The 24,948-nt window shown below is 43.4% G+C and overlaps 1 protein-coding gene across 1 annotated transcript in view; it reads right to left on the bottom strand.

Moving 5' to 3' along the window:
* Positions 1–1,232: 1,232 nt before the first annotated feature.
* LOC131286968 (fasciclin-2) overlaps positions 1,233–24,948 on the bottom strand; it is a 50,725-nt gene continuing 27,009 nt past the window's right edge. The window contains exons 2-11 of the mRNA XM_058315979.1: positions 20,531–20,711; positions 19,875–19,928; positions 17,144–17,310; positions 16,416–16,540; positions 15,965–16,260; positions 14,621–15,821; positions 14,311–14,494; positions 3,529–3,730; positions 2,720–2,836; positions 1,233–1,368 (exon numbers count right to left, since the gene is read on the bottom strand). Of these exons, the coding sequence (XP_058171962.1) occupies positions 1,233–1,368; positions 2,720–2,836; positions 3,529–3,730; positions 14,311–14,494; positions 14,621–15,821; positions 15,965–16,260; positions 16,416–16,540; positions 17,144–17,310; positions 19,875–19,928; positions 20,531–20,711 (2,663 nt within the window). The remainder of the gene's footprint in view (positions 1,369–2,719; positions 2,837–3,528; positions 3,731–14,310; positions 14,495–14,620; positions 15,822–15,964; positions 16,261–16,415; positions 16,541–17,143; positions 17,311–19,874; positions 19,929–20,530; positions 20,712–24,948) is intronic.

The raw sequence follows: 24,948 nt of genomic DNA, 5'->3' as shown, positions 1-24,948 counted from the left end.
GTTGTGTTCTAACTTTGCCTCTAATTGAAGGTGACTCGCCGACCATCTGCGACATTATGGATGGCCACAAAATCACCCAACGTACACGCCATAATTACACCAGAACTGAGGCGATTTACGGTAGCATGGCGTATTTCTAATTCAAATATGAGATAGTCCAAGGTAAAATAGTCATAGCTGTTAAGCACATCTACTTTTAAAGTTTTCTTACACCCACCAGATTGAAGCACTAGATCAAAAGTAGTGTGCTCATATTTGAGGTTAGAGGGGAAAAATAATAAACGTTAAACAAAATTACAAAAAATGCAGAAAGCACCAATCATCGTTCCGTGACTCGAACGTTACGCGCTTACGCTCTGTTTAGTCCTATTCCATGCTACAGTTTGTTCCACTATATTTTGTTAATCTTTGCAAAAAGGCTTCATTTTTAAATGTTCTCCTCCTTTGTAATATATCACATCACGAACGTCAGCAAAAACTAAAAAAAAAAGATCCTTTGCCATTTGCAACTGCACACAATATGAGTGACACACTTACGATTACGTTCCGCCCGGCCACACAATCCAATGGGGGGAATTGCCGGTTGCCGGAGGGTTACCTGCACGCTTCCGCGTCTGTCTTACCGTTACATCAAAAAACGTAGCCCTCCTTCTCCCTGTCTCTAGTCAATACTTTCGCGGTTCTCCGGACATTTACGTTGCAACAGCACGACTAATAAGTCTCCTCTGGCCATGCTTATCTTTTTCGATACTATTACGCTATCTGGTTTTCCCTCCCCACGTTTCTGTTTGTTAGCTGTGTTTGGTTTTACTACACTTAAATGACTTCGATTTGTTTACATTCTCTTACTTCGTAGTGCTTAGCTTACACGGAGGAACACGGGGAAAGCGGAGCCTAACCTAGTCGATTTTTAAATGGTATTAGAATGTCGAATTCGAACCGCATCTCTGTTCAGTCCTAAATCCAGCGTTCGCACTATATACTAACGGGTTGTTTTTTTCTGTTTTTCCTGTTCGCACCTGTTGTACCCAGGCGTACATCATCTTACCTGCAGCTGCACCGTTGTTTTCCCCCTTTTTCCCTTGTCCCTTGTCCTGCACAAAACTCTGGCTGCAGCATCCTGTGGCACGCATGGTTTTGCATTTTATATGTTTTCCCTAAAGAATGCGCCGGTTGAAGCCATCGGGGCAACAGAGGGCCTCGGTCTGTGTAGGAGCAAACGCAATGGTTTCTTACACGGCCGAGTTCTTGCCAATAATTTCACCACTCCGCGAGTGGACAACGCGCCCATCGTACTCGACGGACGTGTTCACTTTGACGGGGGTGGCCGCTCCCGGTTGGGTGTTGAGGGGTTGCTTTTCGTCTTCCCTGTGGTGCGGAAAGCAAAAGGGGCGAAGGAAAGATGATTTTGGTTAATAACGAACCACTAAACGAAGCATGGTATTAAGTTAAAGCGATTCAAACACAAAGCAATACGAAAAGCAATATTTTAAAGGCTATTTGACTATCTGTAAAACATGTTAGTGCTTGTAAATTCAAACTAGCAAGTACTTGATATGGATGGTAGATTTACAAAATAAACTTAGAAAATAATGCAAATTTACTGAAGCAAATTAGATAAGCGATGCTGTGTTGGCGAGAACTAATGATTTTAGGGTGCTGTTATGATATGAAATGAAATGATATTTTTGTCAAGGTTCGTTCCAAACGAAAAACTAGAGTGGGAAAAGTGTTTTTCTTTTCTAATCGCTTCAATTTTGTGAGCGACACTGTCCCAGTTTTAAAACATTAGCAAGTTTATAGCCATTTAAGTGAATTCGAGGTCAAGCTGGAACACTTTAAAGTTGTCGTATAATTTGTGTTCAAACAGTATGTTATACCCTTTAAATGCACGTAAAGCTTGAAAACACAACGGAACATAGGACACACTTTATAGTTGCATGCACTTTATATGCTGCTTCGATGAGTTGCACTTAAGAGGATTGAGAAAGCCGCGGAACGTATGGCGCAGAAAAATTTGCATTTTCAGCGAGTGCCTTTAAAGTTGAATATCTACTCTGCTGTTCTTCTGTTTTGTTCTTCATCACACGGAAAACAAAAATCAAATTCAAATGCAGCAGCACAGTATCAAAAAAGCATGCGGCCGGTATCAAGTCCCGCATTCATTTTTAACTAAAACATAGGAGAAACTAAAGGAAAAAGGATCCGCCAATCGACAGCTAAATTCAAAAAGGGAAAAACTATAATTCAAATTCATTCCGACGCACTTGATACTCATGCAGTTTGTAGAAAAAATGGACAAGAAAATATGTACTCAGATGCAATTTAAATTCTGCTATGTTCCACCTCAGAGGGTTCGTGTAGTAATGGTACTTGAAAGCGGGACTTGGGTAATTAAAATGCCCGCGATGATAGTTGAAGTACAACGTGATAAGTAAAAGTGAGAAAAACAAACGATCGTATAATGGAATGCTGCAGTATGGAACCGACCATCAAATTTTCCACGAACCCTCTTGAAATGGATGTACGTCAAATTGCACGCACAAGATCGGACAACGAAAGAGAAAATTACTGAATGCAAACGAAAGTTCTGGCGGACACTGGACGAAGTATCCGGTTGAGCACAAAAGAAACTATTTATGCCCGTAAGGACACGCTCGAAAGGCATGCAAGTACTGGTGGTAGTAGACGTGCGCAGTTGCAGCTTAGGAAGGCTTACAGTGGCGTGGTGGCGCCCAGCTTCACGATCGGCGGCGGCAGCGGCAACGGCGACGGCGGACGCTCCTTGATCAGGCTGCCACTGCAATAGGGTAGCGGAAAACGCCAACCGTATAGACTTGGGTTGTGGTTATTTGTATTGTAGCGAAGCGATTGAGGAGTTTCGTGTGGAGTTGATGAGATGGTTGGAGATATCGGTTGTTGAACATTGTGTGTGTGTGTGTGAGTATGGGTTGTTGGTAGGAGGGAAAGGACGTTGCGTGTGTCCGACAAAACAATAGCATTGTGCAGCGCACACACACACCCACAAACGCACACAGATGTCGTTGCCCGAACGTAGCCCAACAAAACGGGAGGTGCACACCAGGCGTGCCAATAGACAGACACACACACACGCAAATGGGTATGTACAAAAAGAGAAAGAGAAAGAGAGAGAGTAGGACATGGACATAAAGGGAGAAGGGGATGAAAAAAAACAATAGCATGATGTGATCAGGTGTGACATTGGTAGTTATGTTAAGTAATTGTTAGTTTACAACCGCTACTTGAAAGGATGTCATATGCGGAAAAGGATCAATGTCGCCGAAGCTCGAACACAGCTTGCTGCGAATGGATCCTCTTTCGAACGTCAAAACCTCAGTAGTCGGTGAGAGTTAGAGGTGATTGTGATGGTTCGGTTAAGTGCTAGTGAACTAGTGAGGCCACACACTAAACCGTACCAAACGTAAGGTGGAGGAAAACAGACTAACAAACGAAACAGAACAGAACCAAAAAACCCTAACCGAATCGTTTGCAAACATAGTGACCTACCTTCCGAGTTTCGCTTCGTCGTCCAGATCGGACGGGGAACGCTTCGTCTTGCGGCAGAGTGTTGCGAAGAAGCCCAGATTCCCGAACGCACAGCAGAGCAGGTCAGCGATGAGTAGCAGAAGAATCACGGATCCGATAACGATTCCGACCACGGCCGCCGACGACAAGGTAGGGCTGTCCACGCGTAGAACCACGTCAATTCCTGCGTCCCGATGGGGGTAAGGAGAAAAGAAAATTTGGAAGAGAAAAAACGCACAACACATTAGCGGACGGTTTGGTTGATATGCGAGAAAGTGAGTACGCTCACTCGAATCTCCTTCCGGAGTACTATACACTAAAATGGTCAGTGTTACAATATTTACAGCTGTACAGAAAAGGTCCACTAGAGAAGTTTAGAAAATTAATTAACGAAAGTGTTGGATCGCAAAATGGAAAACTTAGGGGTTGCAAGAGGAGATAACCAATGGCTCTCGGGCACCCGTTTCCATGCCAATGGAAAGCGGAGTGCTATGATCCGGGCCCGAGACGTAAAGCAATGTGGCACATTTAATAGAACTTAAAAGTTTCCCAGCGAAAATGCAGCAAGCAGAATTGTAGCCTCCCGGAAACGAAGAGCAGAGAAAGCGGATACGTTGTGGGAAACTTAGGCAAATAATTATAGACACATGCACATCTACTCACACACACAGCCACAGTTGGAGCTTATTTTATATTTTAAAGGAATTAGCGAATGCTTGGGGTGGTTTAATGGTTTTGTTTCGCACCCCGCACCGTCCGGGGCCCTCTGCGGAATCTATTTTCCGACATGCAAATAGCATTCCAAAGTTCCAACCCTTCGCGTTCGAGTTCGTTACGAGGATTTTTCTCTCTCTCAAACGCCCCCAAGCATTTGCATCGTTTTCCACGGTAGTATGCGAATGGATTTTATTTAATTTTTCACACTGAGCGCCAAAACTTTCGCATGCACACAAGCATTTGCCTTTGGGATGTGGCAGATAATGAACGTAGTAAAATAAGCTGCATACATTCGTGCGGTGGCGGTGGGTCGGCATTGCTGCACTGCAGCATTTGCGGCACCACTGGAATGAGGCGGGAGGGGGGAGGGCCGAAAGTTTAATCATGCACTAAAGGAAACGAACAAACGTAACGTGTCATGCTGGTTTGGTGAACTGCCCGGACGGATCTGTTTTGCTCGCAGCATCCGAAACCGGCGCCGGAGTGCGTTAGGTTATGGTGTGTGGTGGAAAATGAAAGACAAAGTTCTGAGGGTCCATTGCGCTCGCGACGCATTGGGATTCTCGTCTGTCAATCCACCTTATCGTGTGTCAGCTCGAATTCGACCGAATTTATGCGTGTCGTATGTGGAAACCAGATGGTGTGTATTTTGATTTCTCGTCTGTGATTAACGGTTTGGTTAGTAGTAGTTCGTGGTCCACTTGGAATAACGCACCTATGCACCGGTATGTGCTAGTGTTGATGTTCGATTATGCTGCGTTTCGGGTGAGATTATGTGATTCTTCTGAGTGCAGGTGTGAAGGTGGAATTTTGATGTGAAATTTATTTCTCTACCTCGAGCCTTATGGTGTTGTTATGAACCTTGGTGGGTTTGTGTTTAAACGAAAACGTTCTTCGATGACTTAACTTGGTTTCAACAAAAAACTTATTCTAGATCTTATTTAAAATGAAACGTTAACATATATACAATCATTCAACCAATTAATCATCCACTGCCCGGAAAGGTGAAGGTGTTTTCGTATGTTGCAATTTTCGATCACGAAACAATATAGAACGATGCAATAGAACAGTATAGAAATTTAGAACAGTGACTATATGTATGTATGTGAGTGTGAAAGAGAGATTAAAGTTAACGTTTTTTAACAAGAATCTATCAAGGGGTGTAGGTAATAGTGATAGCTAGAAGATATAAACTGAACTGGTAGAGGGGTGCTACAGAACTCTAACAGTTTTATTGTTATTATTGTTTTTTTTTTTTGTAAAAAAGTTTTCTTTGCATAATTACCTTCACTTTCGGAACCTAAAGCGATGGAAAGGGAGAGAGCTTGTGCGCACACCAGTTCATTGGATTGGTTAGATGTGATGTTCTGCACCTTTCTTTTTCGTTTCAGCACAATGCAAGCAACGGGCGTTTGCTTACTTCGTGGGGGGTTTTGGGACTAAACGGTAAAGCTTGTAAGGACTATGTTTTGGTTTTTATGCTGAAATTATATGTTCCACCTGTCACCAGCGGTATTAGTAGAAAACTAACCACCCCATGTTCGTTAGACAGTGTTGATGATTTATTATGACTTATTTTGCCTCTCGAATGTGAGCATGATTATCGTGTACGTGTACAATTTCCACTAGAATTCGAGTTATGTACAAGCACAACAATGCCACTATATCGATTGAATGTTTCCATGTTTTGATATTTGATTTAACCATGCAGTTAATGTACTTTTTTCACTTCCCCCACATTCTCGCTGGTTTATTTGGTTTGTTTCTATATCTCTTTTTTGGAGATTACCTTTCCTAATTTTTACTTGCAAGAAACAGATGGCTTCCCGATCTTTTCCCAGTTTTCTCTATAACATTACAAGATCAACTAACCTAACTTATGTTTCATGATCCGGAGACCATAGATTTTGCGCACGCCTCCATGCATGTGCACGCCATATGATATTCGTTGTAAAGACATCCGTTTTAGCGATATTCTCATTTTCTTGCCTTCTCTTTCACTTGACCAATCTTGAACCGTTGCGGTAGTGTAGCTTCTTGCTGGAGAACTTTAGGAACCCAAAACCATCACTTATCACTTATGTGTCGTTTCAGTTTCTCGCCAGAAATTATGATGTCTGCGGTGAACAATGTTGCATATGGATTTCACAAACTAATAACATTACTTTATTGTCTTCGATGGTGCCTGTACGATACTGTTTGGGCAACATTTGCATCTTATGTACACATGTATATAATACAAATTTGAACCGAAAACAAATAAAACAAGCCACATGTGACCGACTTCGAATAAGCCATACTCTTGTCAAGCAAACACGCGCTAGTCGCGATGGTAGGAAATCATAAATATGAAAGGCAATAAACACATTTCAGTGGTCGACTCCCACATTTTTCCAGTGAAATCTAGGCTTTAATAAATCGCTTGACCGCAGGTTTGCTGTACTTTGCAGTGCACGACATTCCTGTTCCAGTGTTTACCACAATTTTCCGTAGTGTGAATTTTGCTACTGACTTACTACAAATGGGTTTACCCGCGAACGTCCTTTCTGTTCATTGTTTGTTTTTTTATTACGTAAGGAGTATACGAAAGCGAAATACATTGATGAAACTAACCAAAGAAATGGGAAAGAAAGACCACCACACGCTGGCGCTGAATGGATCGAGAGTGTATACAGAGAGACATTTTATTTTACGCCGCTGCATGTCCAAGAACCATTTGATAGGATTTACGATTTGCGCTAAGGTACATTATTTTACTATAACTTTTCCGTTTCTAGAAACATACGGTTCTCGTTTCGTTACAAAAACATAAGAAAAATAATTTTCGAATAGTTTTTCGCCATTGTTCAAAATCATCGGGTTTAACAAGAATAAATTTTTCAAAAATAATAGATTTTTTCAAGGGTAATGAAAAAAGCAAAACATTTCACGTTTGAAGAATTAAAAAAAAAGGTAAAAAGATATCTATTTTCGATAGTGATGTTGCGATTGTCAGTTAGATGACAATTTCGATGATAATATAAATAAAAAGGTGGAAATAGTTTAAAAAAACTGAGCGCAAAACTTGTCTGAAGGGTGGCAAGATACAATTTGGATGTAATAGTGACTATTTACAGTGCTCTCGGTTGCAATTTGGCTATGTACATTTACATGATCAATAAAATTGGCTACGAGCAGTTCTAACACTTTTCACACTTTCTTTTAGCCTCTAAATTGTCTAATGAGTATAATGCATTCGTCTCACGCGGATGAATCTATTTAACTAACATGGATATCGTTTGAATTTGTATCGTGCGCCTTGTTGTATCACATTGACAGGTATTTCTCCAACAAAATTTATGTATACACTACCAACATTATCGCGCAGGTATTGAAAAATCTTGCGTGTAATTTTTTTTTTTAGAGTAGTAAACACAATGACCTGGTTGGCAGTGACTGTTACTTCCTTTTTAATTTATCTTTCTCAACTAGCAGTTAATATAACCAACATTCACAGTAGAAAGAAAATCATAGCTATCCTTATGATAATACGTAAAAGAGAATTCTCGCTCATTGCTGTCTCAGATGTTTAACAATTATAGTTGATGAAAATCTACTTGAAACAAAAGAGCTGAAAGTTTAACTTCCCAACAAGCTGTTGTTGTTGGATGCAAAGGTTTCTACACAAATTCACAGTTTTACACAATATAGTTAAGGCTTTTGGAAACTAGTTAACCTACTATGCCATCCAATATAGTAAATAAATTCGTATCAAACAGACCGAGATTTCAGTGTTCAAAGTACGTAAGCTCATATGTATTACAGATAGTAAGAATTAGTATAACTTGCAGTGCATCTTTGCAAGTTTCGATACCGACATACAGTTTGGTTTTTTATTCTCGTCGAAGAATCGTTTTAAATCCTTTGAATTTAACGTTTTTCAACGTTCTCAAACAGGAGAATGCTGTTCGATTAGTATTTCCGTTTCACCGTTCAACTCGGCGCAATAATTTCAGTCAGTAAAAGGATTACAGAGGTGGAAACTGTTTGTTTTTTGTACAAAATATAGATCTCACATAGAGCCAGTAAAATAAGCAGAGGTGTTAAAAATCGATTTCTAAAGAAAATTAGTCCAATTATTACGAAACAGAGAGCTTCCATCCTTCACCATCGATCAGCGTTTGTAGTTACACGGGAAAGGTCAAAAGAATTTAAATACGACTCACCTCTAAACCGACCATCGTGGTCCACGGTGGAAGCATCTCAGCATTAATATTTCCTCGGTACTAACGTGTAAAGTTACTCGCTTTGACACTTTCCAGGGCTCCACACCACGCATCTTGGCTCTAGATTTACTAATACAGTGTGTACTCATTTTCAACTGCTACTAAAGTTGCATTGGATTATTTCTTTGCATTGAATTTAATAGAATTTCTTAATTTCATATTGAATTCGAAGATTTCACCAAACAGTGCAAATATGTTGTTTCCTGATCAGTTTTAATCCAGTCAATCAAAGGCGTTATTATTTGATTCACAAGAATTCAAGAAAGTGTCAAACATATATATACCAACAATTTGAACATTTATGGAAATTGTATGCTGAATGATCCATTTCCATATGAACCAGCTCCCACTCTTACACTGAATCGTTCATATGGAAATTATTCAATCGAACGAAAGTTAAATTATTGACAATTTTGAGAAAGCATATTTGACATGTTGCTTTATGATGAAATTTATTTTCATGCAAATATTTACCGTGCGGCGTAGGATTGATTGAAATGTTTGATTAACATCGAAGGTGGGAATTTCGGTCCAAAGTCTTGATCATAGGTAGGTTCGATTGCATGGAGGAGCATACTCGTCGGTTCTCTTTTTTTTCTACTGCTTTCAAAACTGCTTAGGTTGATTGGTTCGTTTACTCGTACCACAGCTATTACGGTTTCGTTTGAATTACATTAATTAACGTTTGCTTTCCGACTTGATTACCATCCTATCAATTGAGCGTGATCGTCGGAGGATGAAATTTCTGAATCCACCTGTACCTGACATGTCGATGACTTGCCGCTCGACCTTCGTGTAACGATCGTGAACTCATTAGACTTTCTAACTAATTTTCTACCAACATGATTCGCAAGGCTACGAACGTTCGAACGCGTTATTCCGTGTTCGTACATTTCCCACGACACCACCATTCTTAAGACCCGCTGTCCTTATGCACACAGTTTTTTCTATTGCTATTGCTAGTACGTCGCTCGCTACCACTACCACCACCCGCCTTAACGTCCACACCGGTGGTACTGAGGGCGGCCGCTACCGAAGGCAGAGCTGAAAGGACGAATGACCAACACAACCACCAGCACCAGCACCACCACCAACGTTGGGGGCCGCCCAGGAACACGCTCCCACTACCGGAGTAATAATTATCTAGGGACGATGCGCCCCAAAAACCGAAAACCCGTGTGATCACATGGTTGATGCGAAGCGGGGGGGGTCGTGGCCGTGGAAGGGTCGAAAGTGTGGAGGCCGATGTGTGGGAGGGTGGGGTTTAGATGGGGGATTAGTCCATGGCAGATTGTTGCCAGTGGTAGAGCGGAGTGTAAGAAAGAGAAATAGAGAGAAAAAGAGAAAAATAGGAACAATAAGAGAAAGTTGAAAAGGATACGGTACATCCTTTATCAATTGATTATCTCCCATTGTCACAGTTTCTCTACAGGATTGTCTGGTTTGTTTAATACTGGGAACGTTTGGTTCTCTAATTGCCAGCTCTAGGTCGAAATGGGCGAAAGAGTTTCGCACTAAACCAAGCTCATGCAACTATGATTTAATAATTTGGTTTGTGTACAATGTTGACTCTCCACACAAATGTTTTAATGCTTCACTTTTCTAGTAACTGCTTCTACTCTACAGAACATTTAGCGTTTGTCAATCGAAGGAAATATGTGTGATTTCAGACACTAGCGATCAAATTACATTGAAGGACTAAATAGGAAACATAAATGGATTATAAAAAAGCAAACCAAAACACAGTTACATTTTCTCTACTGAATCCAAACAGTTACTATTTACAAAAAGTGTATGCCCACACTGCACTGGTTTCAATGAACATTGTTTTTATTATGCTGTAATAGAAATATTCACGAAGCATTTGTATTAAACTTCTGTTCAAATCTGGTGTAGATGCTGCTAATCTGTTAAAGCTTCAGGCCTAGAAGGCTTGGTGAATGAGTCCTTCACATTTCCGGTTCATTAAAGCCAATCAAATGAAGTGGATTAAACAAGCGGAAGGGAGTGAATTTTACGGCTATTAATTCATTCTGGAATAACCAACTAATGACGGAATGTTTTTTCCCACAAGCATATTGTGTACAGGCGATTAAACGGATCGGTTGTGCGTAAACGATCGTTTTGTTTAGAGCTCGTAAAATCCAAGTATTAAAAAAAACTATATGACTTTCGTAATTGAAAAAAAATGATCATATTTATGAAGTCATCGATAAATGCAGGGCAAGCTGCTAAAGAAAGTCATTTACTATGATATAATTACGGATTACAATAAAATAATTTCTAAACAAATTAGCATCTAATAGTAACTTCAAAAGATTAATAAAGTCTACAAAGAAAATACAAAGCCATACATAGTGGTCTCCTGACAATGAATAAAAAGATTACGATAATAGTCAAGAAAGCATGAAACTGTAAATCATTTAAGCAGCAAGTGTCGGCGTCATTGTGTCGTGGTTTGTTTGGTTCGTTCAAAGATAAATTAAAACAAACCATTGACTTTGTAGCACGATTCGTACCAGGACGTCTACAGACCGCAGGCAAATGCAAAACCGACGGACGAAATGGTGACAAAGTCTGCGTCTCTATCCTTCGGCAATTTATTTTTACGGCCGTAGGTTCCATCACGGACAATGAAACGTGCTAAATGTGCAAATTCTTCCTAACCTTTCGCCGTTTCGTCCATCTCCATTCCGTGCCGCTGCTGTTTGCAGACAGGAAAACAAATAAACAGTATCGCGGCAAATAAAACCACCAACTCGAGCCAGTCGATTCCGATAAGACGGTTCTGGGAAGAACGGACACGATCAGCATAAACCCTTGCCGGCGGTTTCAGCGATCTGGTGGTTCACGGGTGGGTCATATTTTAGAAACCGGACGGCGGAGAGAGTATGGATGAGCGAAGAATCCGGGAGCATGCTTTTGCTTCTATCCCGACGACGAAAGGCGCGGAAATTAGTGGCCGGAAATTAATTTAGCCAAACGAGAAAACAAATAAAATTGCACTTGAACGAACACATTGGAATGCTATGCAAAATAATGTGGAATGAGAGCCAGAACAAAATGCGAGGGAACAAGCAACATTGTGCATAGCCAGACGTTTTCGCAACTTTTCGGTGTGGTCTTTGGCGCTTGGGAATCCGAAAACTGTAGAATGGAATGATTAAACAAACCGACCGCGGAACCTCCAACAAGAGCAACAGTAAAGAACATCGAAGGAAACTATTCCAATAAACGATAACATGGCTGGGAAAGAGGCGCAAACACAAAAGCACAACACAACAACGTGGAAAACAAAACGAATAGGAAAAGTTTAGCGTACGAAACCGAAGTGAATATGGCTGGAAAACGGATGACCGCTCGCAAGTCTGTATTGCTTGATGTTTAGAAACATCCTGTTTAATTTGTCCAAATCAAACAAATTTAGCTTTAATTAGCATGAAATAAAACAGCTTCTGTAGCAAACACAAAAGTAATTAATGCTTCCGGAGTCTTGTTCGCGAAAGTTAGAAGTGAATCACTCAAGTTATTCTTTGCGCTTAACACCGATTCTTTAAGCGGTAAATAATAATAAAAGATAAACATACTTTTATAAAAAGAAATATTAAATTTATTATTTTCATTCTTTGCAAAAACTTCACCCAAACACGATGAAAGATTTGGAATCACTGAGGCAAGACAGCGTTGGAAGAATGCCGCCCGACATCAATTTCCTTCACTGGGCGCCGTGCGGCCCCTCACAGAACCTTCGGTACAGCAAAGTGCAACAACGATGGGTAGTATTGGTGTGGAATTTTAAAATGAATAAAACTAAGCATAAAACATTCTCCTGCAGGGAGGAGTGAATCTAATTAAAAACTATCACGAACGATTTCCGCTCGTATACGCTTTTTCATCGTTCGTTAGATCGTTCGTTCCCCTGGCTCGTTTAGCGATATCGTTTGTGTTGTACGGAACAACTGCGAAATGATTTCCAGCGAGCAACTTGTAACGTATTTACTCGGGCTAAATGAATTTCTTGCAGTAACTTGCTTTTCTTACGAAACATCAAAACAACACGCTCCTGGAAGCTTATCGCCGTGAACAGGTTGAGTATTTATTCTCGTACATCGCGAAGACATGCAGAGGAAAAGGTTTGAAAGAAAAGTAGACAAAATGGTACTACTACAAGAGAAATCGAAGAGATTTTCAGAAAATGAAAGCGAGAAAGTGGAGAACAGAAAGCGAGAGAGCAGAAAAACGGATAGCGCAATAAGAATTTTTTGAAGTCAAGCCAAGATAGTGTGAAGAAAATGAGAATAGATCGCTAGAAGGTAGTATAAACGGCAGCATCATAACACAAACGTATAAATCCTCTCAGTAAACGTGTATATGAGTTGGTTCTGGAGTGTCGACTCATCAGTATCTTTGCCAAGGCTAAGTGCAATACATTTTGTGCTTCTAATTTAGTAATTTCACGCTAGTGTTACAATTTTCGATTTGTTTCTTCCATCGTCTTCTCTTGCCAATCGGATTTTATTTTATCAAAGCTTTTTACAATTGCATTTCCATATCGTAACATTTTTATAGATTACTATGTTTAGATTAGTTCTTTTACTCTTGTTTTGAGATTTTCGACAATGTAAACTCATATGGATTTACACACGGGTAAAATAATACAGAACTAGCTATTACCAATTCGTTCTTACATTAAACTCTTGCTTCTATCCACTTACATTCAGAGGTTTGAGTGCTTCGCAATAAGTTTACTTATTACCGTTTAACTTCCATCTCCGGATGGTTTTCAGGCCACTTATTCAAATAAAATTACTTCACTAAAATCGTACACCAGCCACAAGAAAACCAATTTACCAAATAATGCACTCCACTTCTATTTGGTGTCTGTTTATTTGCTACGCTGAACAATACATTTGCAACAAAAAAAAATTAGAAAATGTTGCAAAAAAAAGTTAAAATGGAATCAAAAAGCTACCCAAACTTTTATCGATTACAAAATGAACGAGCCTTGTTGAACTCAAAACGAAGGAAAGAAGAGAATTATTTACGCATTCTTACAAGCATTTCTACAGACAGTCTACGACAGAGCAAAGGAATGAAAAAGTGTTGTAATCTTGAGTTTTTTTTCTTGATTTCACCACGCAAGAGTTGTACTTCTGAATGTGTGTGAATGCAAAAATGTAATTTGCTGATTTTTTAGATTTATTTAGAGCTACAATTACGACAAAACGTTTTCGATCCAATTTTTGTCGGTCGGTGGCAAGTAAAGTCCAATGCCGTTGGCGTAATGCTGAGCAAATAGTAGGAATTCGTGTTCCAAAGCCACCAGTTACCTCTAAAATACGCTTGTACCGAATACCAACGCAGCAACAAATGTACGTTGCTTATAAGTGTTTTGTAATGTTTTGTGACGCGTTGGTTTATATCGACTGAACCGACCCTTTTTCTTTTGCAACATTGGATCAAAAAAGGAAACGCGAACACGACCGGGGTTTGTTGTTTCCTCTGTTAACTTGTCACAAAAACAAACACCGTTTCCGGCGATGACAACGCGCCCCGACCCGCGAGGGAGGGGTGTGTGTGTTTTCACCCATGTAATTAGCGAAGTATCGAAGCGATTAAACGAACACAAAACTACACACGAAATAAACAGTTAACAACAGCAAGGTAACATCCTTAGGCATATTAGTGGGCACAGAGAAGGGGCCTCTGCTGGCGGACGAGAAGCCGCCGAAGCCGGCCGGGATAACCTGGTAGGTTGTGCCTAGGGAATTGTCGGACTCACCTCGGGCGGTCTTCATGAGTACGTGGGCCGCTTTCGAGAAACCGATCGCATTGTGCGCCGTCAGCTCTATCCGGTAGTAGGTGTCCGCCTGCAGGTTTCGCATCTCGTAGTTGGTCATGCGCGCGATGTCCTGCTCGATGCAGTGCTCCTCCATTTCGGTCCAGTAGCCGTTCACCTTCGTGCCCTGGATCGAGAAGAGGAGTATGGAAGCATTTGGGATGGAAGAGAGGGTTAGTTGATTCCAATAGACACAGACAATCCAACGACATTGGCAAAAGATCTACGATTTGAACGGGGGATTTCAACTCACCGGGCAGTACTTGATGCGGTACATGTCGATCGGTTCACCATTGTCGACCGGTATGCTCCATCGCATATCGAAGTGATCGGCGTACGGCGAGGTCACGATTGGATCGTTACCTTCCTCCTCGTCCTGAATGGGTGTGTGCAGGATCCGGGGTGTTTCCGGTTCGGATCGGCGCGGTGTCGACTGCTCCACCTGAGCTCCCCACTGGCCCAATCCGACGACATTGCGTGCCGCGAACCGGAACGAGTAAGCGGTCTGCGGCCGCAAACCCTCCACGATGTACGGACTGTCCGGGGACCAGGTGCGATTGTGGGCAAAGTTCCAATCTGGCTGTATATTCTCCTTCCACTGCACGGAGAAGGCCGTCAGCGGGAGCCCGGGTTCGACCGGTGGCGCCATAATGTCGAACGTGATCGAGGTCGCGCTGACGATGCGCGGTTTTGCCTGCGCTACCATTTCCGGGATGCGGGCCTCCCGCAGCTCCATCACGTGCTCGGCACTTCCCAGCTTGTTCCGCGCGACGCATTTGTACGCCGTGAAGTAGCGTCGGTCGCGCGGTGTGATGATCAGATCGCTGCGCAATCCGTGATCTTCGATGCGCATGTTCAGATCGTTCAGGTCCTGGACGCGCCGATCATTCCAGCGCCACTCGATCGTAGCGTTCGGGATGGCCTGGGCGAAGCAGCTCAGATTGGCCGGTCGTTCCTCCCAGGTGTACACGGGCGGCAGTGCTTTCATGTGGTCGAAGATCGGTCGGTACTCGACCGTGATGTGGCCTACCTTGAACGCCACGTCGCCCCGATTGCGCGCGATACACTCGTACAGGCCGTCGTCGGTGGTGGCCAGCCTGGAAATGCGCAGCGTGCCAGCCGTTTCGCCCTTCTCTTCGTCGGTCGTCTGCTCCAGGATGATGCGATCGTCGCTGACCTGGAGGCCGATCGAATACTCCTCAACGGAACCGTACCGACGGTAGGTGATTTCGGGTGCGGGCCGTCCGAATGCTTTGCACACTAACACCGCCTCCTCGTTCTCCGAGACGGTGATGTTGATGAATTCGATGATTTTCGGGCGGATCAGTACGTTCAGCTTTGTGACGGAGTCGGACTGGCCGGCGGGATTGCGAGCGATACAGGCGTAGCTGTCGTGGTCCTGCTGCTGCACGTTGCTGATGTCAAGCTGGCCGGTGATGGCATTGACGGAAAACCTACCATCAAAGCGGATTAGAGTTATGCGTGTGGGGAAAATCAATACATTAGAACGTGCATCATATCAGGAAACCCGCAATGGGAAGCCTCGGGGCGAAGAGTGTGTGTGTGTGTTGACTCTATGTGGCGTGGCGAAACCTACCTATCTAAGTCGGCCGCGTCCTGCTGGGTGCCTCGCTTAATCCACTGGAACTCCGGTACCGGTTTGCCGGTAGCGTTGCACATCACCGAGAACGATTGGCCCTCGACGGCGTCCATCACGAGCGGCAGCGGCTGCACTTGGGGCATGATCTGTACCTCGACTCTTATCTCACGGTTCCTTAGTTCACCCGTCGCCATCACGGCGGCCCGGCACGTATACTGCCCATCGTCCGCTTCGGTGATGTTCTTGATTAGCAGTCCCCGGTTTTCGATTACATACCGCCCGCTGGATTTAATCTGAAGCGAATTGTGAAGGGCCAATGAAAGTCAGAATGTTTATAGCTGTGTGAGCTTGTGTGTTGGTGTTTATATTTGCTTCTCCTGTCGACTAACATGCCGTCGTTGCAATATCGTCTCGATGGTAAAATTTAACAGATTAGCGTAAGTCTTACCTGGTCTCCGTTGCGAAGCCAATCGACAGTTGCCGGCGGGTTTGCCGTTACCTCGCAGCGTACGATGTAGTCCGTGCCCGAAAGGGGGCGCTGATCGGTGGGTGCATCCTTCCAGGTGATGGCAACTTTAATACAGAACATGAAACGCATGCAGAAAATATTATTAACTCAGAGGATTATTTATAGTTTTTAAATTGAAATCGTCTATGCAATAGTTTACGTCATTCTAAGCTCGTACTCAGACACGTTCTTGGATGATGCTTATCAAAATCAAACATAAACTAAACTGTGGTCGACGGGTCACTAGTTTACGACAGGTTATTATTCAAACTTTATTTAATTTGTTTTTTTTTTTCTCTTCATTAATACAACCATGAAGAAATGTCTTTAACCGCACACAATCTTTGCTTGACTCAAGGAGCGTTTCGTTGCTTAAAGTGTTTGTACTTTTGACCCACGAAGGAATTTGCTCGAACACTTTCCGCGTTGCTGCCGTGACAAGAAGCAATATGGTGCGAAAATCAGTTATGCAAACATTTCACCACCAAACTTTGTAAATGAATTTCTCTTATCGGCGATGGTGTATATAGCATAGAAAAATCTTTATCGTCCATAGCACGCGTTCCGTTACGTTATTTTTAGCCCAATGCCCGGGGGGGGGAGGGATAATTTACGCCAGGCACGACAAAGGCGCTGGCCAGCCGGCACGCCAAAAGCCACTTACTTACCGTACGTTTCGACCACGACGGCCGCGTTCAGCTTCTCGGTGACGGAGTAGGACGCCGCGCAGAAGTACGTGCCGGCCATCGATTCCTGGAGCGAGTTGAAGATTAGTGCCAGCGCCGAACCGCCCGCAATCGATTCCGTGTAGATCACCGGCGACGACGGGCCCGTCCTGCAACAAAAGGGGAAAAGAGGATTTGAAGCGTTCGTGGCGCCGTATCAGACACAATCCGGTCAGGCAAGGGAGGAGCGCGCAGCAATGATGTGATGGGAATGGGGGAGGGTAAAATCAATCGATCATAGGTTGGTTAGAGCACGTACGGTAGTGGTAGTAGTAGTAGATTCGGTGCGTATATTTGAAAAGTCTGTGATGGTGCTGGAGAATTATAAGAACACAGGTTTTCCCACTCGGTTCAGGTGGTGGGGTCCGAGAAGATTACAGGGGGCGAAGATTAGGGTGAGGTTGCGAAACCATTTCGTATCGATTGGAGTTAGTTTGCTTTCGACGCTTGCAAGAGAAACAGGCGCTTGTACAAGCGGATAAAGCTTTCCTAGAAGATTCTGGTGAGTCCAGAAATGGAAAAGCCGGCGCATCGTCAGCATAAGTTTTTGCTCGTTGACAAGACACCCCAGGCGGGAAGGTGGCTCCGCTCGTTGAAATGCACTTGTGAGCAATTTTATACCGATGACGTCTGCTATCGTTTTCCGGTCAAGAACACATTTAAGCGCTATCCTCTTTCCTCGCGCCAATACTATAGAAGCAGTGGAAAGCAAACAAATCAATCGCTTCGAAATATGTTAATTACTCCTACGCTGTACTAATATGTTCTACTGCGAGGCAAAATTGATAGTTACACAGGATGGCGGGGGCGAAACTGCATCCGAAGGTTAGCACTAGGTGCACAACTGGTGTTTCTTGTGCCAGTGAAGATAAGAAGGAATGGATGGTGAGAGTAGTGTGTTTGGTGAATGAAGGCATGGAACTACGAACATGGGAAAATTGTGTCAGCATTTCTTCTCGCTGGGAAACAGGAAAATGGAGCCGGGAAATAGAGAGTGAAAGGAGAGTGTGTGCTAATTTAGAATAGTTGTGTGTACAGCACCGCTTTCTTCAGGCGAAATGTATGCTACATATGCTAGCTGGCGGGCTTCATTCGGACATAATTAGAACTTCTGATTGATGAGAGCTGTGGCTCATAATATGACGTCCGTGTGGAGGGCAGAGGGCCGCCAATATGCTGATGGGACAAACATCTCAATTTCGCTGTGATGTCCGTTAGTAGTTGGATGAGTGAAGGAAGGAAAGGACGGTGAGAGAAGATGTCGATAGAATCTCAAACATCAACACATCGAAGACGGCAACAGGATAATACAATTAATGCATCGACGCTGCAGCAAAGACGCTGTGGCGATGTTGGTCCTGTGGACATTCCCGGTATGAAGTCGTGAAGGTAAATGCCTTTCCTAACCGGTACAATAGTTAATTTCCAACTCGACACGAACGGTGCACATGAAGAGCGAGAGGCGAATGAAAGGTGTCTACTGGGATCGTCGCACCGTAGCATCCGATAGGCGTTTGATTATACGCCACGTTTGGCATTTAAACGGTCCATTGCGTCGCCATCGAGCGGATAAGTGTGATACAACTCTAACTACATGTGGCGCTCGGTTGTGTGTAGGAAACACTCTCAGCGTGAAAGGGAGGAGGATGATGATGAAGGGGGTCCATTTAAAACTGAAGCACAACAACAGACCATCGACGTGTGCTCGGGAAACCAAGCTGGGCAGCAATATTGCGCTGGCATATGTTGAAGCAGCGACAGTGTGGTACACAACGAGAATGGCGAACGTGCGCCTTTTTATATGATTATAAGCTTTGTATGATTATTGCAATTGCATTGAATTCGGTTAAATTAGCTTTGTGCGCTTTGCTACACGCCACCGATGCAATTTTCGAACCTAACCAAGTCCACAAAATCATTAGAGCTGATTCGTTTTCGTACGGGGAAGAGGGATCGATAATTACGTTAGCAAGAGAGTTTGATTCGAAAGCCGCACACTACGTGAGATCGTTTCTCTAAATATCGCATTATTGTGGGGAGGGAAAACAAACAAACCGAAAATGAACCAAACCGGGTGAAACTCGAAGTATTCTGCACCAAAAACCAAGAGAAGGTGCACATCCCCCGAGTGGAAAATTGAACTGTACAAAAATCGAATTATGTCCCCCGGAGAGCACGTAAACAACGGAAATGATGCAGCGCGAGTGCAGCCGAGTACAAATGCGACACGAGTGTTGTGGGTGTGCATGTGTATTGGGCGCGTGTTTGCCACAACTAATAGACTTTGGTCAACGCATTATTAGGAAAGCACAACTTAGAGATTTACGATGGGCCTGAGATGACGGTGTTAATAACGCTAAAAATAAAAAATAAAAAACACGCAAATAATGTACGGCCCGTATCGTTTTTATTGCGATGAGGAACGAATACCGCCCCGGGCCGTTGGCGGTTGGCAGCAAATCATATTAACATACCATTAAAAGGTGAGATGAAATATAAAGGGGTTTTGAAAGACAGACACTTTTTGTTAAACTAATTGCAAACCAACTAAAATATGCACGAAACAGAAACAACAATGAATAAACAAGAAAGAAAGAAGAAAAAAAACAACAGAAACGCAGAGCTTTTCAACCATTCCTAGGGGGTTAGGAAAATAAAGGCGGGGAACACTTACTTCGTTGGAAGCTTACGACCTTTCGAATCGTACAGAGGATAGTAAGAGTTCATCCTACACCGGGGAATAAAATCAGCAGAGAAACAAAAGTTAAATCAAAAGTTTTCTTAGCACGGGAAACGCGGGATACGGCGGATGGGCGAGCGTTCGCAAAGAGGGGATAATGGAAATGCAGTTTGTGTAGCAACTGCACTTTTACGAGTTTTCAATTGGGTTTTCCGAAAACCGAACGAACGAACGAACGAACGGCTACAAGGGAGAATTAGATTGAAACTTATCACCTTCTACAACAATCGGAATGTTGTTCGGAATGGGGGGTTTTTAGGTTGATTTAACTTTCCATCTACTCACTCTAATACAATTAGGGACAATGTAAGTTGTTTGTTACACTATAATCTTGGATAAATTGTTAAATGTTCGCATCTTAACACATGTCATGTAGGCAAAACAAGTCCAATTGAAACTTTGTTTAATTTAGAGACGATCGTATTTGCGTTAAAGTGTGGTTAAAAATGAACCTTGTTTACTACCCCGTCAAGACGTCAGCCCAAATGTCAAAATAATAAAAAAAAAACCCCGTTAAGTTAACCACCGGACGCACTTCTGCCAATGTTGAGGCTCAAAGCCGACCTCAGCAAGATTGTGTGTTTACTTACGGCTTCGGCAGGATAGTCATATTGCGGTTGTCGTTCCATCTGAGATCCGAGATCAGATTGGTGTCCGGAACATCCGGGCGGCAGGTCAGCAGCAGCGAATGTCCGACCGGTTTGCGCTGCACGGACGATGCGGGCAGAATCTGAAGGCTGGGCTGCTTCTGGCGCTGGGAAGATGCAGTTCCTGCAAATGGAAAAATGAGGCGACACAAAAGGGAACGTTAGCCGGTAGATTCGTTTGTTGACCTTCGCCTTTGGGGGAGGAGGGATGGGGGGGGGGGGGGGGGGTTTAATCCAGCTTCGCGTGCTGCAGCCGGAGAGGTTAATTGTCAATTCCGTTACGATGTGTTTATTTTCAGCTTTGCTGTGTAGTTTTGCAGGCCGAAAGACAGGAAAAGTCAATTAAAACACCATCCCCGTATGTCACGGCGCTTCGAAAGGGTTACAAATGGTACCTTCAGATGAAGGTCTATGACGCCGGAATTCATACAGTCGGTTTTCAGCATTCACTTCGCTCTGTCTAGTATTTGGCTCAAAGATTCTGACGGATTTCCATTCCGAAGCTAACGAGGGAAAATGGAAGGATCTACGAAATAACCTTATCAACCCGACCGACTCCATTCGTGGGGTTCTTCCTACAGCACCAAGTTATGAGTCAGCAACTCTAGTAACACACCGTTTCCCCCCACACCTGATGCTTGCTTGTTTCACTATTTCCCTTTTTCCCTCCGGCAGCGAGGGGGGCACTCACTTAATCCGGGCACTGAACATTGGGGAGGAGGCATGTAAAGGCTCAAATAATGATGGCTTGTGCAATATGGTTGATGATTTTATGCAGTGTTAGGTAGGTTTATGACGTTCGCACGTCGACACGAGGCCCGGTTGATAGTGCCGGCCTCCGTTCGTGTGTTCGGGGTCCACCAATCCGGTCCTTTTCGGGGTCGTTGGAATCGTCTGCGGAACCGGAAACGGCCGGGAACGTTCATAACGAGGAGCTATACAGAGCTTGTAGTAATCCTCACCCGGAACGAGTGGAATACCCGGCGTATGACTTTGCACACATTTTGGATGTTGGCTCCTAGGAATTACTAAAGCCGTCGAAGGAGTGTGTGTTCCTTTTCTTGATGGAACTTTTCTCTTTTGAACGAAATGCATTGAGTATTGTGTGTTAGAATTTTTCAAGAATTTGATTTAAGCTAGTTTTGGCAAATTTAAGGAAAGTAGTTAAGGTAAATTGGTGTTTTCAAAATGATACTATAGCCCAAAATTGAATTTCTTATTTTAAATTGTAAAAATTATTTCAACTAAAAATGTCTGACATATTTATAAAGCCCCTCAACAAATTTTCGTACGATATTTTTGTTTACTACCTGACGATGAAATTCCTATGAGGTAATGAAACCCCCCTAGGTGGCCAAACCCCCGCCAGTTGTATTGAAGATGTTCTCCGGCCCTTCCTTCCTTTCGCCAACATTGGGCGACATTTGGAAATCCCATCATTCGTGGCGCAATGGTTCGAGTTTACCGCCATTAATTGTACTTTGATGCTCATCGAGGGAGATTTTAGGGCACGAGACAGCACGCTCCTCATCACGCTGTGCGGGAACGATGTAAAAGACCAACGGGACCACACGATCGAGCCCGGTCGTGACACATTCCGAAATAGCTGCACCATATTGCACATTTTATGCGCGAGTATGCCAGTTTCGCCGTCGAGTTCGTTAAGCGCGGCAAGTTATTTGTTGGCATTGGGTTTGGGCTAGACGACATCGCAGATGATGGTTTGTTGTTTGGGAGTGGGGGGTTCAATGTTGGTGGCCCATAAAATGGCACTAGTCATTGCGCGACCGCTGCATCGTGTGCTGCATATCCCATCCGCGAATCGGGCGAGGAACATTAAACATTCGTTGGTGGAAGTGGAAGAAGCACGATAATTTTCGACACACGAGACGATCGTTATACTCGGAAAATATACACCTCGACAAGCGGGCCCAACATTTTCGTCCTCCTAAGTGGCATCGGAGAGGAATCCGCACGGAAGTACCTGTGGCCATTGCGTTGATTTCCGGCTTTTCCTTTCGGAAGGAATTCAAGTTTTGTTACCCCGACGGAAACGTGAGGTACGCCTCGCTTGGCGGAACCACAACAACTCGGAAAAAGGAGTGATTGCTCTAAGCGGCATCCGTACACGGCCCAGCCAAGGGGTTGGTGATGGTTTACTCGTCCCAGGAGAGCCATACACGACGCCACGATGGCCATATGGGCGAGCGTTTTGATGAATTTACGATAACGGTGACGCTCAGATTTTATGGCGTCGTACATAAATTTGTCCAACCTGGACGCATAAGTTTGGTCGGATTTCCTGGGCAGTTAAAAAAATCTGTTGCGGGAACCAAACTTTTGGGAAAAACCCCCCCCTCAACGGTCTGTTGATCGTCAAATCGGTCGTTCTCCTGGGGCGGGATTTAGTTTACGAGCAGCTTAGCCGATTTGTGTTTGGGCTCTTGGGGCATATTCGATTGTCAATTAAATTTGGCTTTACGGCCTACATTAAACGATGTGCATTAATTTTATTTTACATCCTTCGGCAGCGCAAGGCTTTACCTTTTGATTGAGGCTCGGAATTCAATGCTTGGGTCAACCGATGGGGACATTTCACAACCAAAATTTAGGATATGGATTTAGTCACTTGAATATTGGCTTAAGCATTTTTATTACTTCATTTAAGACGTTACGTTGTCCGTAATGCTAGGATATGGACACGTGTTTAACTCGTGATTTAAAAATGCATGGGTTCACATTTGTATTACAACACACACTCTTACACTTCTGTCTGGCATTAAGAAATGATCCTTCTTCAAATGCGTAACTCAGTAGCAAAACCTGGCAGGGCAGACCCCGACTTTTGCCGAAAAATCGATATTTCCGAATATTCATTGCGGCTGGCTTTTTTTCTGTCGACTGTCTACGAGTGACATGATATACGACTAGGAGAGAACGAACGTCGACGATCGTTGCCGACATTCAAATTTGGAAAGCACGTCATCCCACCGACCCAGCATGCGGGAATGTTACGTGCGGCCACTGAACCGTACGCATGCAGATTATGAATATCTAAACATTACGAGCTTCGAATGACGCTGGGAGCGATGGTATGATACTAAAAAAAAAAGAAGCAGCATCATACTGTCGGTTTGACCTTTTTCGAGATGAGACGACCACGATGTGACGATAGTGTACGACATCAGAAGGTTCGGCTGCGAATGGTTCGAAACGTTTTTGTTTTTACAGATCACATCCTTGTATGCAGCGACGAACACTAATTTTGAGAGTGCAACTCTTTGGCAGAGTCTGTTAAAAAAAATCACATGAATGCTAGTCTGGACAACATTGCCTACCAAGAGCCTGTAAAAAAGGCAGCCGGAGTGCATTGAACTATCAGCTTCCTGCACCGATATACCCCCGGGCAATGCTGCAGCCCCATGTCCGGTTGAAAGTAATCGAGTTTTTGCCTGCTCTTTTATTTCACTCGTACGCGCCCGAATGTGTTTCGGGGCCGGAAAATGCCACCAGACGACGTTTCCAGCACGACGACAAGTTGATCCATTGCAAAAATGAAAACCGAAGGGCAAAAACAGGGGCATTGCAGCAAAGGATCAGATTGTATTTTTCAGCAACCCTACGGAAGACAGATGTGTCATGAATCTCCCTACAGTGTCCTCATCACATACGAAGGATGAAACAACACAACAACCGAATGAATTAATGAATGGATTTTACCACATCGATTGTTTGATTGCCAAAGTTGCTGAAGCGAAGAGTGAAATCTTCCTGACATTTGTCCACTTTTGAGACAAGTTCGATGCAATGAACTGACATGTCTAAAATTGAACTTGGTAGAAAAAAAGAAGAAACGTTCTAAAAAAAAGGATCGTTTTCAACAAAGAAAAACCTCACCAGCTTTCCTGACTTTTTTCTCTGCTGGATGTACTGCACAGGAACGAAACAGCACTGCGATCAATCAAGCTTTGCGAGACAAATAATAATCTAAAAGAAGCTTTACTTTTGGCTTCGGGAGGACAGACAGTTCGCGGCAGGATTATGTTGGAAATATTGTTCGCTATACCATTTGGAAAGTTCACTCTCGAATGTTACTGCAAAAACGGAAACACACGCACAAGGACTCACAAACAAACGGTAATGAAACAGTAACGACGAAAAATTCCTATCACTAGAAATGTGGAAAACGTACCATAAAGGAATGCAACGGAGGACTATTGGCGACTGGGACGAGTGTATTAATTTTGATGTTGATCGATGACGGGTAACGATGATGGATTTGTTACTTCCGATTCGTTTTTTCGCAGCAACCCAAAATGAGATAGAAATGAAAAAAAAACGGAAAGAATAATACCCAAAAC

Source organism: Anopheles ziemanni, chromosome 3 (genome assembly GCF_943734765.1).
Source record: "Anopheles ziemanni chromosome 3, idAnoZiCoDA_A2_x.2, whole genome shotgun sequence".
Lineage (NCBI taxonomy): Eukaryota > Metazoa > Arthropoda > Insecta > Diptera > Culicidae > Anopheles > Anopheles ziemanni.
This window is presented reverse-complemented; position numbering and strand designations above follow the sequence as displayed.